Raw genomic sequence first — 15803 nt, forward strand, 5'->3', positions numbered from 1 at the left:
CTCTGAAGAAGTTTTCAGTGCTTCTTTACAGGATTATGTTAAAATATCTGAATGTTATTGAAAGAGATTCTTGAGATTCTGAAGTATGATTTCTATTCTACTTGGGGCGGGGAAGACTATCAGAAGAAGGAGAAATGGTTGAGTGCAGAGTGAAGTACACTCAACTATCATAAAACTGTAACACAAAGAAGAATCTAACAGTTATGATGAGAGAGGAAAATGAGTAAATGCTTTGGAGAAGCATCAGAAGGAAACTGTCATATCACATTGGAATAGAAGGGGAATTAGCAAAGGCCTCAAGACGTAGATATGTTTAAGATGCACCTTAGTGAATGGATAGAAATCCAAAAAGCATATGAGAATAGGGCATTCACACACAAAGGGTCTCGTGTAACTGAACACAGAGGCGTAGCTTTTCTTATATTAGTGTATGTATGTAGATTAACAAAAAGGCCCAAGGCTGAATACCAGGACTTTGTTGTAAAGGTCTTGAATACTGGGCTGAAGTCTTTGAGAGCAAATGCAGTGGAGTGAAAGACAAATACTGGGCTGGAGGTATGAGACATATATACAAATTTCAGCATGACATTTATGAATTGAGTGAGCTTGAGCAAATCAATTATCTCTTTGAACTTTGACTTCCTCACCTGAAGTATGGATGTAACAGTAATTAAAGGTTGAGTATAAATTTTAAAATGTGTATGGAAGTACTCTGAAAATTGTAAAGCACAACAGGAGGCATCATTGCTGTGGTCATCATCATATTGTTATGTATACAATGGCATGGGAAGATTTTGGAGCAGTGAAGCTTTTCATCTGCATCTACAATTTAGGAAAATTGAGTTGGCAAGAGTGTAGTGGGTGGATTAATAACAAAAGAGGGGCGCCTGCGTGGTTCAGTCAGTTAAGTGTCTGCCTTTAACTCAGGTCACAATCTTGTGGTCCTAGGATCAAACCCCACATCCAGCTTCCTGCTCAGCAGAGAGCCTGCTTCTCCCTCTCCCTCTGCTGCTCCCCCTACTTGTGCTCGCTCTGTGAAATTGTGTCAAACAAATAAATAAAATCTTTTTAAAAAATAATAACAGAAGAGAGAGAACCAATCAGGAATTATTAAAGCAATCCAGGTTAAAAGTAATTAAGGTATGATTAGGATGGTAGAGACATTGCAGAAATACTGTTTAGTTTGGCATTCACTCAAAAATATGCTGACCACCCACTCAGTTCCTGGACACAAACTCAGGAGTCCTGCTTAACAAGCCTCTTCAAAAGAGACAGCAGGGAAAGATACAGGATAGAATGGGCGGGCAAATACTTGGGGAGCAGAGGTAAGAGGAGAGGGGCATAGAAGGTCACTGGATCTTCTTTTGCTCCCATTGGAGAGACCTCAGGAACAGTGGAATGGAGAAGGGACATCTCAAATGCCTGTGAGCCTAACCCACCTACGGCACAGGTGTCATGGAGGGCAAGAGATGACGGTAGGGTCAGTAAATCCTTCCAGGGTGGGTTTGACTCCTCTGCTCCCTGCCTGAATGGGTCTGCACTATCCGAGGTGCTGAAAGAGGAAAGTTACCCCCCAAAAGGGCACAAGACCCCCTCAGGAATCTACTGGACTTGAAAAACCTGTCAGAATCCCTCTTCCCCAAGAGAGATGAGAAAAATGTCTTCAACTAAAAAGAATTTCTCACTTTTCTTAAAATGGATCAACTACTGCTTCTGTGTTTGCTTATGTTTGAAAGTGGAAGGAAATTAAAAAAAAATAGGGCTCAAAACCTATCTATAAACTCAAAGTAAGTATCCTGGTAATCAGAAGTTGATTGACTCCATTGAATTGTACAGTCATTCGGTGAATGCAGGTACCTTCCAGGAGATAGAACTGAGGAAGGAAACTGCAAGTGGATAAACACTGCTCCCTCTCACAGTTTAGTGAAAGTGTGTGTCAAAAAGCACATGACAGGTGATTGTGTATTGAGGTAAAGTTGTGTTCTTAATACTGTGTTAGAAAAATAAGACACGGGGATCCCTGGGTGGCTCAGCAGTTTAGAGCCTGCCTTCAGCCCAGGGCGTGGTCCTGGGGTCCCAGGATCGAGTCCCACATCAGGCTCCCTGCGTGGAGCCTGCTTCTCCCTCTGCCTGTGTCTCTGCCTCTCCCTCTCTCTCTCTCTGCGTATCTCATGAATAAATAAAGAAAAATTTTTTAAAAAATTAAAAAAGAAAAATAAGACACTTCTCTCTCTCTCTCTCTCTCTCTCTATTTTATACATATGATTTGTTTTTTCACTTCTCCATGAAGGAAATTTTTATGAAGGCCAAAGCAGTGTGTGGGGGCTTACTGGAAACTCACCCTAATATTAGTTTCTAATAAAATAAAGAAGTCCTCTAATAATGACCCTAAAGTCAAAAGTACTTTGTCCATTCCTTCAGAAACACCCTATGAAATTTTGTGGGATTAAGTCCAAGAGAAGCAGCCCCCTTTGTACGGCATTTTCCATAGAACTTTTACTACTGGGTTGTCCCTTTATGCAGGAGCTTAAATGAAGTAAAAATAGGACAGCCTTGCAGCTCTTTTTAAGATTAAAGAGAGAATGGGGATAGCCATGGAACCAAAAATTGGTAAAATTAGGAAAAGAGATCATGAAAGCTGGTCTCAAATCCTTTTTTAAAAAAATCCCTTTCATTCTTTACTCCTGTTACTTCCCAGTGTTACTAAGGCAGGCTCGTATAGCTATTTTATATGCTACAGACTTTAAATACTCTACATATTACAGTGCTGTTTGTTTTTTCCCACCACTTAGGAGATGACCTGGCTCCCACCACTTTCTGCTATTCCAGCACCTGGGAAAGTGGAACCAAGCAAATTTCCATTTCCAAATAAGGTGAGATCTTGAAACACTCAGGAACGATATGCTTTACTCACATAGAGATTTTTAGTGGATAGTGGGTTTTCCCTTGATTGTTTTCCATCTGTAAATAGTCTTACCAGAGGCATAGGGTTCTGATTTTCAACAATTTGCAAACATGTATTTATTCATCAAAGGGAGAAAATTCGCTTCCATTTCCATACTTCCTGCAAAATGTGACACATGTTATACTTGTCATTTTATCTAAAACATTTGTAAAGTTGAAATGCATCATACAATCATTTTATACATTTAGTGTGATTGTGTGTCTTTTTTTCCTAAAAAGCTGTTATTAAATTAATGATGTATCTTAAAATCAATGTCTTAGAATTGAGGACATGTAGTATGTAATTCCTCCTGGGTATGTTTTATAAACCTTAAAATGTTTTCTAGGACTTTAAAAAACAAATTTCCATATTTTCTTAGGACAAGCACACACTCAAAAAATTCATCACAATATATTTAAATTATACATGAGTCTAATAGGTTTTATGTTTTTTAACCATACAACTAACATATAGCTACATATTCATAAAGATGAAATTATGCATATAGCAGGAGCAAAATATGAAAATGTACAGTACCCTCCATCCAGATTTTTATTTCCCTACCCAGAGTTTACTCTCAAGAGTTCGGTGAATACTATTCCACTCATCTTCCCTGTGCATGATATACATATATGTGCATATGCAGTTTTTTAAAGCCCTTAAATGGTATGGTTCTAAAAGCATTTCTTCTATAAAAGTTGATTTTTTTCAGATACCGTGAATACGTATTATTGCTAAATATTAACATCACAACTTTTTAAAGTGAATTGTTAAAATAACAGTTTGTTATAATTATTATCACAGTGGTAAATTTCATTCTAAGAGCTGATTTTTATTTCCTTTAACCAAGTGTATTTGGAGATCTTTGTAAGTAAATATATGGAGATGTTCTTCATTCTCCTTAATAGCCACAAAATACTTTGTAGTCTGAATATGTTGTAGTTTATTTGGTCAAGCTTCTTTTGATGGACACTGATATTGTTTCTGGCTTGTTGTTATCACAAACACTATTACAACCAACATTTTTATAACTGCCTCTTTGTATGCTTCTTGAAAGTTTCTAGTACAAATACCTAGAACAGGAATTGGGTGCTGGAGGCATGAGAAGCCAAGTTTAGCCTTGACTGTGTTTCAACAGTACTTTTTTATGCATCTTTGCCAGTGTTTAACATTATTAGGTGCTATATCATTGTGTCTGCAGTGCAGGTGAAAAATTGATATCCCATTGTTTTAATTTGCATTTCTCCAATTACTTCTGAGTTTGAGCATTGACTATTTTTCCGTTATAAATTGCCCATTCATATCCATTACCACTTTAAAAAAAATGATTTGTAGGAACTCCTTATATCTTATTCATTTGTCTGTTATATATGATGCAACTATTTTCTTACAACCTTATTTATGTACCTTTTATACTAGCAAAGTGTTTAATTTTATGTCAGGGAAAAATGATTTTTCCTGCTCTCCCACATTCTTACAATGCTCTCTATTTTATTATCATTTTTTATAGTTTCGTTTTTAGGTTTTAAAAAAACTTTGTGGATGGTGTAACATAGGATTCTAGATTTATTCATTTCAGTGGTTAGTAAATTATTGTAACACCATCAACTGATTAGCTCATATTCCGCCCAGTGGTTTGAAATATCACCTATATCAACAGTTGAACTTCTCATAAATACATGAATTTGTTTCAGGATTGTCCAGCCTCTTTTTTTAGTATATTTATCTAATTCTTTCTCAATTACTCATTTTTAAATAAAAGGTCAACAAGCATTTTTTGTAAAGGATCAGATTGTAAATAGTTTAAGCTTTGCAGAGAATATCTAAATGAATGAATGTGGCTATTTTCAAATAAAATTTTATTTACTGAAACAAGTAGTGAAAAAAAAAAAGAAACAGGTAATGAGTGGCACAATATATAAAGAACTCTTACAACCCAACAATAAAAAGATAACTCATTTTAAGGTTAAATGGTGCAGCCTCTTTGAAAGACACTTTTAACAGTTCCTCAAAAGGTTAAACATCAGGTTATTATATAACCCAGCAATTCCACTCCTAGGTATATACCCAAGAGAACTGAAAAGGAATGCCACTGGGGGTTGTGTTTACTTTGAACTCCTTTTGGTTCTGGGAGGTTTTTTTTGGTGGATTTATATTTTCCAAGTGGGGGAAAACAGAATATGTAGCAGTAAATTGTGTAACATGTTAGATTATGATATGTAGTGAAGGAAGATAAATTAGGAGAAGAAAATAATGAATGCTGATGGTGAATAGGGATGGATGAATTTTAAATAGAGAGTTTAAGAAAGGCCATCCTGAGGAGGTGACACTTGAGCTGAAGGAAGAGAAGGAGCAAGTCACATAGGCAAGAGGAGGAAGAGAGTTCTGGCAGATGGAAGTGAAATTGCCTGGACGCTAGAGGAACACCAAGAACTCAGTGGGGTCAAGGCAGAGTGAAACCAGGCAAAGAAACAGTAAGTGGCACAGTGAGGTAAATGCAGTCACATTATACTGGGACAGTAGGATTTGGACTTTGAAAGGACTTGGGCTTTACTCTAAGTGAATTGAGAAGCTGTTAAAGAATTTTGCAAATAACAAATGTAAAATGTTCCATTTTACTCGTCTTGTGTCTACTGGAATCTATACATCTTTGCCATATTCGTAACATTAACAAGGATGATTCTAATCATTGAATGTAGTTGTTATCAATAGGTATAAGAATTGTGTATTATATGTCCAGCCCAGGTAGCTTCCTTCTATTTCTAGGTTTTTTAACACTTTCACAGTTTCTTTTTTTCATTTTTAAAACTCAAGGTATAATTTTCAAATAGCAAAATGTACTCTTTTTAGTATCCTGCAAGTCTTTAAAAATACATATACTCCTGAGACCACCACACTCAAGATATAGAAGCATTCCATCACCACCCAAAACTCCCCCTTGGTACCTTGTAGTCAGTGCCTCCTGCACCCCCAGTCATTGGCAATTACTGATCTGTTTTCCAGAGTATACATGAATAGAACAAATTTGAATTTGGTTGAAATGTATTCAGTATTTATTGATATATTCATAGCTTTTTTCTTTAATCTGCTAATGTAGAAAATTATATTAATATGTTCTCTGATTTTTTAATCACTTGTATATTCCTGTGATTAGTTTCCTTGAGTATGGTGTTCTGTTCATTTGATACACTTTTGGATTCAATATGCCAATACTTAATTTCATAATTTTGTTCCTGTGTTCATCATCAGGAATGACATCAAGAATATAATAGCCTTCTATAATGAATTCTTTAGCTTTCTACTTTTTTCTGTATTCTGGTTTATATAGTTTATATAATATGCCAATTTCCCCCTTCTTAGAGGCATGGAGTAACTCAACCATAAAAGATACTGTCCATAGTTTTCTTTTAAGAGTAGATCTTTAATTGTATTTTCATTTTCTTCTATGCCTATTAGGTTTTTGAAATTTTCTACCTCTCTTGAAGTAACTAAACTTTCTTTGTTCTTTTTTTTCCCCTTTCAGATTTTCAAATGTATACATAATCTGTTTTTGTAGTAATTGCCTTTAAATTTTTAATACATTAGCCTATTTAAACTTATTTTTATCAATACCTACAATTAACTCATAACCATATTCTACGCCCAGCTATAAAACAATTAGGTTTAGTTTGGTCTCTCTCACCACCGTCTCTCAGTTTGAGATTATAGTATTTCAAATTGTCATTATTATAACTTTTTTTTAGCATTACACCGTAACAATTATTTGTGAGTTTCTTAATTAGTCATTGATTGTTTCCTGTGCATCAAATCTTCTGCTTTTTAAGATGTGTTTATTGTTTTCACTAAGAGTGTATTTTTAAGCAGGTTTTTAGTCCAGACTTGAATTAAAGTTGCCCACCATCCTTTTTTGCACTTACTTTTAATCCTTCCACTTCTCCTCTCTGTTTGTTCACTCCTTTAGTGATTTCATCTGGTCTGTTGCTTTAAATAACTCTCTATGCCAAGCTTATGACGTCTAAGTTTGTGTCTCCAGCCCCTTCTCCATCCCCCAAACTCCAGACTTGTATTTCTACTTACTTAATCAATATCTCCACTTGGATACCTAACAAACATCTTAAGCTTAGCATAGCAAAAACTGAATTTTTCACCCCCCTCCAACAAACCTTATCTCAGTTTTTCTCAGTAAGTGATTTCTCCATTTTTGCAGCTGTTTCAAGCCAAAAACCTTGGAATCATCTGTATTTGTTTTCTAAGATACCTTTAACAAAATACACAACTAGTGGGCAGCTTAAAATAAATGAATTTATTCTCTCTTAGTCCTGGAGGCTGAAGTCTGAAATCAGGGTGTCAGCAGTGCCATGCTCCTTCTGACGGCTCTAGAGAAGAATCCTTCTTGCCTCTTCCTAGCTTCTAATGACTGTCAGGTCTAATCACATTCCTTGGCTTGTAGCTGCACCACTTTCACTTTTGCCTCTACATTTACATGGCTGTCTTCCCTCTGTGTGTCTCTGTGTCTCTATAAAGACAACAGTCTTTAGATTTAGGGCCCACCCTAATCTAGTGTGATCTTGACCTCATCTGAGTAGTCATGAGTTTTAGAAGATGCTATTCAACTCAGTACACCATCTTTGATTCCTCTTTCTCTCATACCATTCATCCAATTCATCATTAAATCATGTCTACCCCACTTTTAAAATATATCCCGAATCTAAATGCTAACCCCACCATTATAGCTACCTCCTTGGTCTACACTATCACCTCTTGCATTAATTATTGCAGTAGCTCCCTAACTAGTCATCCTGTTTCTACACTTGCTCTATCTACCACTCTATTCCAGGCCATCGTCACATCTAGTTTGGACTACAGTTCTCCAGCCATTCACCCTAATACACAATCTATTCTCCACAGAGTAGCCTTAACAATATTTTTTTGAATTTGTTTTTTAATCCATTCAGCCACTCTGTGTCTTTTGATTGGAGAATTTAGTCCATTTACACTTGAAGCAACTATTGGTAAGTATGTGTTTATTGTTATCTTGTTAGTTGATTTCTAGTTGTTTTTGTAGTTCCTTTCTGTTCCTATCCTTCTCTTGCTCTCTTCCTTTGTGATTTGATGACTTTCTTTAGTGGTATGCTTATATTCCTTTCTCTTTCTCTTTTCTAAGTATTAACTATAGCTTTTTGCTTTGTGGTTACCATGAGGCTTACATGTAACAATTTATATCATAACAGTCTATTTTAAATTGGTAACAACTTTGATCCCATTCTAAAGCTGAACATTTTTACTCTCCTGCCACATTTTGATTTTGGTGTCACATTTTACATCTTTTTATCTTGTGTATCCTCTAAGTAATTATTGTAGTCATGGTTATTTTTACCACTTTTGTCTTTTAGCCATCATGTTACCTCTATAATAATTAATCCACTACCTTTACTAAAGATTTACTTTTCCAATGATATTTACTCTTTCACATGCTTTCTTGTTACTAATTAGGCCACTTCTTTTCAGCTTCATGAGGTACCTTCATCATTATGTGATGAAATCCTTTAGCTTTTGCCTGTCTCAAAAACTCTTGATCTCTCCTTCAATTCTTAATGAATTTTCTTGGCTAGATTTTTCTTTCAGCACTTTGCATATATCCTACCACTCGCTTCTGACCTGTAAAGTTTGTTCTGAAACTCTTATAGGGGTTCCCTTATACTTAAAAAGCTGTTTTTCTCTGGCTGTTTTTAATATTCTCTTGTTTTCTTTAACTTTTGATGTTTTAATCATAATGTGTCTTGGTATGGGTCTCTTTGGATTCATATTCTTTGGAATTCTTTGGGATTCCTGGATTTGGATTCTGATTTCCTTCCTCAAGGTAGAGATATTTTCAGTCATTATTTCTTCTGATAAGATTTCTGTCCCTTTCTCTTTGTCTTTTCCTCCTGGGAGCCCTGTGTACTGCAGATGTTAGTTAGTCTGTTGTCCTGTATGGTCCTGAAGTTGTCTTCACTTACTTCATTCTTTTTTTTTTTTTCCCTGCTCTGATTGGTGAGTTCCACTACCTTGTCTTTGAGTAGACTGATCCTTTCTCCTGCTTCATTTATTCTGTTGTTGAACCCCTGTGGTGTATGTTTCACCTCAGTCATTGCATTCTTCACCTCTGTGACTTCTGTTTGATACTTTCTTATATTTTACATCTCTTTGTGGAAGTTCTTACTGTGTTCCTCCATTCTTCTCACCCTTTCAGTAAGCATTTTTATGACTATTGCTTCGAACTCTTTATTAGATAAATTACTTACCTCTGTTTCATTAAGGATTTTTTTTCTGAAGTTTTGCCTTCATTTGGAACATATTCCTCTGTATCTTCATTTTGCTTGATTCTCTGTGTTGGTTTCTATATAGTAGATATATAGTAAATTAATTAGCTGAATACCTCTCACAGTCTTGAAGGAGTAGCCTCATGTTGGAAATGAACCCTTTTATTCAGCCTTTCCTCACGTCTCAGTCATTTCTCAAACCTATGTATTTGTCCAAGCAATCTGCTATGTTTCTAACAGCCCCTAATAGTTCAGAATGTGCCAAGACATGTCAGTGTCCCAAAGGGAAGAATCTCAGCATGTAGATTCAAGCTGAAAACCAGACCTGCACACAGCAGCTTTTAAAAGTATGCAAATATATGTAGTCCTGAGGGACCACAGGCATAAGCACTGCTGACCACCAGAGCCAAGGGATCTGGAAGTGTTCCCTGCATAGCAATTGCAAAAAAAATTGGGTTCCAGAGGAGTGTATAAGCTCCTTTCTGGGAGATACCAACAAGCTAGAGCTAGGCAGAGGGAGAATGAAAAGATAGTGTCTACAGCATATCTTCCCTGAGAGCAGCTCCATTGGCCACTAATGTATGTGCCAGTCCCGAAGACTACCTCTCAGTCTAAAGCTCTAGGACAATCAAAGTGGCCTCCTTCACAGATTGGGGGAAAGAATATGGCTCAGTCTACTGTCTGTGCAGTCCCCTGGACGTGATAGCCTGCCAAGAAGGCTATGAAGATAGGCTTCCCTGTAATTGCCACAGTCCTGTGGCACCCAGGAACAGAAGGCCCTTCAGGCCATCAGAACCAGGTGATCAAGAGGCATCCCCTGGACATCTGTTGCAAACACCAGGCACCAGGTACACATAATGCTCCCCTCCAGGAGATGTGGCATTCTGGAACCCAGCTGGGATGAATGCAAAGATAGCACTTACCCTCCAAGATCGCTGGAAAGAAATATAGTCAGCTCCTAGATGCATGTTTAAGTAGTAGCCTGCCCCTTAGGCCATAGCTATGATGATTAGTTACTAGGCCTAGGCCTCCCTCACAGAAAGACTGGGCTTCTAGGTCTATTGCTTCTTGTTGTGACCCAGGGATAGTAGTGGCTTAAGAACTCTTCTCTGTTGTTTATAGTTCTGTGGGACCCAAAAGTATAAGCCCCACTGGCCACCCCAACCAGGCAATGTAGAGGTATCCCCAAATAGCACACATCCCAAGGCCCATTTGGTTGTGACTTTACCAAAAGGACTGTACAAATTTGTTTTGTTGAATGTATATGGTTAAGTTGAAGTAATAACTTATCTTTACTTATCTTTACAGTAAAATTGAGACCTCATGTCACTAGTATAAAAAATATATTTTTCAAGGCAGAAATTAAGTTACAAGAATCTTATCTTCCATCCAAAAAGATACATTATCAAATATCAGATAGGGCACAGAATTTCAAATTTAAATTTTAAAATGTATGTTATTTAGGATTTTTATAGGATTTGTGTGGAGTTATGTCACTCCTAGATCTTTTTGCCTTGCCCAAGAAAGAAAGGATAAGTCATTTTACAAAGTGTAAGAACATTGCATGATTTCAATAATGTTTTTCTTTCAAAAAGCTTGTAAGTACTATTAATTTATCTTGTACAGAAGAAATAAGACTGGGTTAGTGTACTATGTCTGCTATAACAAATTACCAAAAACTTAGTAACTTAAGACAACATAAATTTATTGTCTTACAATTCTGGAACTCAGAAGTCTGAGCTAAAATCAAGGTGTTAGTGGGCTGCATTCCTCCTAAATGCTCTAGGGAAGAATTTGTTTTCTTGTTGCTCTCAGCTTCTACAAGCTACCCTTGTTACTTAGCTCATGGCTCTCATCATTCTGACCTCAGACTTCCTTGTCACATCTCCTTCTCTGAGACTCCTTCCTCCTCATCTCTGTCCTAAGGGTCTTTGTGATTATAGTGGGCCTACCTGATAATCCAGGATAATCTCCCATCTCAAAATTATTTAATCACATCTGCAAATCCCTTTTGCCCTGAGCAGCAGCATATTCATGGGGTCCAGTAATTAGGAAACAGACATCTTTGGGGGAGCCCTTACTCTGCCTACTACAAAGACTATTGCTAATTTTCACACACAGTGCATCTCTTTTAACCTGTATCTCAACTAATTAGTATTCTGACAATTGGAGGTGTGCAGTTCATTAATTGATTAATGTTTGAGATTGTCACTATTGCTAGTGTAGAGGAGTTAGAATTATTTATGGAATATGAGGGGGAAAAATCTCCAAAATGACTCATAAATAACAAAATTAAGCCCTCATTAAGATTGAAGGAGCAATTTGACCTCACAAGGAAAAGTCTTTTTAACTGAGCATTCTGAGTTACCACTAAATTAATTAGCTGAATACTTCCGAGAATTTCCCCAATTTGTCTCACTGTTAAAGGACATTATGTATAGTAAAGTTCACTGATAATGAACTTGGATATTTTTTTTCTGTTCCCTAAAATCTTAATTGGGAGTCACAATTCCCTAGATAAAAACTACCAGACATGTCCACCTCATTCTCTAAATCTCAAAAGTAATTGAATTTGCTTTTTAAAAAAAAAAACAAAAAAAAAAAAAAACAACAACAAAAAACCTATATACCATTATCAGGTATTTCAACCAAGAAAAAAAAAATTGAATTTGATTTGCCCTTTCTCTTCGTTTCTGGAACAGTCTCATAAATTTTGAAATGCAAATAAAGGACTCCAAGTGCTTGAACCTTTTCCATCCTCAGAAGGCATATGTGCAAACCTAATGACATTTCACAAACATTTTGTGTGGCAATGGATGCTGGCTCTGGTGGGATCAAACCTGGTCTGGAACTATACTTACTGATCAGTGTTTAAAGCATTATACAGAAGAATTCTAGCATCATTTTAGAAATGGTAATCCTATTATTGCCTTTTTGTCCACTAGAAGGAGAAGGAAGGCAGCAAGTGTGAAGGAAAGTGCTTTACAGTTGGGAAGTTTATTTTCTATCTTGTTCTTGGTGTTCCTAACATGCTTTAAGTTGCACCACAAAATTTTTGGACGAAAACTCCATGATTAGCACTATCTGGAAACAAACATTTAAATTAATTATAAATTACCTTATTTCAATTCTTTTAAACTTTATAGAAAAGAAGGAGGAGAAATAATAGGTGTGAAGGGAGACTGCAAATCATGTGTGCCTTGTTCCTGTAGTAACTAGCTTTGTACGTGGGTCTGAAAATATGAGATATATTTCCATTTCTTGCCTATCATAATTCTAACACCGGATTGATAGAAACACAACGAGAGATCTGAGTGAGTAGTCCTCAGATGATTCCAAAGAGCCATTTTTAAGTAATACCCTCAAAAAAAAAAAGTAATACCCTCATAGTATAAGTATTACCCTCCTTAAGCTATATGGCTTAAGAAAAACTGCATTTTACTGATGTAAAGTAGTTATGTGGGGGTTTTTTTACATCTTATGTTCCCTAAAAATCAGGATTTGTTTTATAATTGACGGCATCTTAAAATTAATTGGCAGTAGTTTTCTTTCATAATAGTACGGGAGGGAGTGTAGCTTCAGACAGTTTTGCTGGCAGGGTACATATGACGAAATACAGTCTTTATTACAGTGCTTCACTGAAGGGCTTTCTAGATACCAGCACACTTCAGCAAAATGATTTGTACAAACTCTGCTTCCCAACTAAACACTACATTTAAAGAAGGTTTAGGATTCCTGTGTACCAAAAAATAGGTGTTGGGAATTCAGGACTTGGAGGTGGATAAGCATAAATTCTCATCTGTAGATATTCTTGTAAATAACCGGAAGTGGCTCTCGCCTTTGTGCACACGTCAGAATGATGCTCACTTGATGAATGACACTGGCAAACCAAAAGCAGTCAATTAACCTTAGCAGTGTCCTGTTACAGGATGACAGGCAACTTTTTAAAAATGTATATACTTTACTTTTACTGCTTTTCTGAATTTTCTTTAATGAATAGATATTACTGTTGCTTGTTTCTTTAAATAATAAATGCTCCTCAATAAGATACAGCTACCTTTGGGTCAAGGCAGGAATAATAGTAGCATCTTTTTATCCTATCTATCAAATTGTATACTTGAAATATGTGCAGCTTATATCATTGAATTTGTACCTTAATAAATCTGGGTTTGTCCTTCTTTTAAAGAATCATAGTTGAAAAGGTAATGTCTGTAGTGGCAGTGTGACACAGTGCAGTGAAAACATAAAGCAGATGAGCCCTTTCTGGATCAGGAAGATTTCAAAGAGCAGGTAACCCTTGAGCTTTTCTGTTCTGAGCCTTGAAGAAAGAATGAAGTTTGCCAAGCAGAAAACAGAAAATGACAGGGCATACATCCCAAGGCCAAGGAAAGGTTGCAAAGACTTGAAGTACTCTTGCAGAGTGGCCATGACATCCCTTTCAGCCCTAGGTTATGATATTTTGTATACATATCATCTACACTGCTAACTTGCCAGGCCCCGGGGCCCTGTAGACAAGGAGTTTGTTCCCTCACTCTGTAACTCTTAAAATGTCTGACAGAACTTTGCAGCCTTCATAGAGTGCTCCCAGAGGGGGCTATAATAAGAATACGCAGATGAGGTTAGCAACTCCCCAAGCATCTACTTACAGAAAACTTAGCAAGGGCCTTTGAGAGAAAGAAGAGAAGAGAGAGAGAGAGAAGACCTTTGAGACAAGCTATAGGTGGTAAGAGTGTCTGGGTAGGATGACAGGAAATACAAAATGGGAAGACCTTAAGTGCCTGGGCCCTTGGAGGGAGGGGGCTTTGTTTCCCTTTGCTCTGAATCCAGCCTGGCTCCTCTCAGTGAAGGATAAAGGATCTGTACACTCACTCTCTGGTGGCCCCAGTGTTTTGCAGCTGCCTGGGCAGGGCAGGACTCTTTGAAGAAGCAGCAGCCACTGGCCCTATTGTTGGCCAGCAGAGACCTAGTCAGTATAAAGACAACGCCCTATGGATGTAGTCTTGAGAGGAGCCTCATAAGGTAACTCACGCCCTCCACCGGCCCACTGGCTATGTGCTGGCCAGACATCAGTGACAATGATGATGGGATAACATTCGTACCCCCAGAATGGAATGGTCTAGAAACTGGGGTTAGAGTCCTTATTTTCAAGCTAATATTTGTTGGTTCAGTGCACCATCCAGAAGACATTGGTTACAAACATGACATTACATATTAAGACAAAGTGTTTTGCCCCTCCAAAAGTCTCCTTCTTTCTGGAAGGGCAGATTTTTATGGTGATTTTTTTTAACCAATTACTTGAGCCATTTTCTGCCTCTCTTCACTGCCCACACAAAATAGAAATAATCATCATCATTAATTATGCAAATGTTTTGGTAAAATTCAAAGTCTGCAAATCTCTGAAATACATGATCTTGCAGTATGTAATTATAATTCAGGTTATATATGACCTTACTATTTGTTCTCTGCTCAAGAGTCACAGTCCATAGTCATCGTCTGAGCTTGAGGATGCCTGGTATGCATCAAGTAATAAAATGAGCTATTTTCCAAGAGTTTCTATCAGCTGACTCACAGAAATACCTACTTTTTCTTTTAAGAATGAACTTAGTGCAGGGTACCTGTGGTAGCTCAGTGGTTTAAGTGTCCAACTCTTAATTCCAGCTCAGATCTTGATATCAAGGTCATGAGTTCAAGGCCTGTGTTGGTCTTCATGCTGATTGTGGAGCCTACTATAAAAAAATTAAAAAGAATGAACTTAATGCTAAAAACTATCTCAATTACTATTCTTGCCTATTTGATCATGAGTGAGTGTTTACCTCTCTAGTACAGGACACCTACAAAATGTCAAAATCTGCAGGCAGCTTAGAGAAGTCAGCTACATGGATTCAAAGTACTTTTCATGTATAAAGCTAACACTAATTTATGTTCAAATATAAACTCTAAATTAATTAGAAAAGATGGAAAACATACCAATCCATTTGGAGGATTTAACTGTGGTTATCTTCTTAATAACAACTATCCAAATTATTTATTTATGAGGATTATACTTTAGCCCATCATTTCAGGAACAATATTTCATCTTAATACACTGTTTCCAAAACCTGACTCTCAGGTTCAGAGTTGAGCTTGTTCTTTTTCTTCATATGAATAGCTCATCATTACCTGCATTAGCATGAAAAGCATCTGTATGTGACTCGGTCTGCTTAATAGAGCAGGAATCCCTTTCCTTCCCTATTTTCCCAACCATTCCCTACCCAGCAGTCTGGCTGGTTTTATCATGTTTCAGTGGAATTCCTTTTGAAAACATCACATGGATTTGAATATGCTACAAGTCATAAAGGACATCTCCTGTCCCATGACAAATATATTCATGGAGCAAAACTCTAGTAAAATACATTAAACTATATAATAGAATTTAATTCCATTTCACTAGATTTTTGTCCCATGCACTAAAATTATAAAGGAGTTTCACTGGATTTTATTTGCTGCTACCTATTCTTTTACATTCCTACCATCTCCAATTCATTCTTTTGTAACTCTCCCTTATATTTCATGCTAAA

The 15803-nt window shown here is 36.8% G+C and overlaps 1 protein-coding gene across 3 annotated transcripts in view; it reads left to right on the plus strand.

Annotated features, from left to right (window-relative positions):
* AFF3 (ALF transcription elongation factor 3) overlaps positions 1-15803 on the plus strand; it is a 521186-nt gene that overhangs the window by 323518 nt on the left and 181865 nt on the right. For all 3 annotated transcript variants that reach the window (XM_055329104.1, XM_055329106.1, XM_055329107.1), the window contains exon 6: positions 2793-2873. In XM_055329104.1, the coding sequence (XP_055185079.1) occupies positions 2793-2873 (81 nt within the window). The remainder of the gene's footprint in view (positions 1-2792; positions 2874-15803) is intronic.

This window comes from Nyctereutes procyonoides, unplaced genomic scaffold (genome assembly GCF_905146905.1).
Source record: "Nyctereutes procyonoides isolate TBG_1078 unplaced genomic scaffold, NYPRO_anot_genome, whole genome shotgun sequence".
Classification (NCBI taxonomy): domain Eukaryota; kingdom Metazoa; phylum Chordata; class Mammalia; order Carnivora; family Canidae; genus Nyctereutes; species Nyctereutes procyonoides.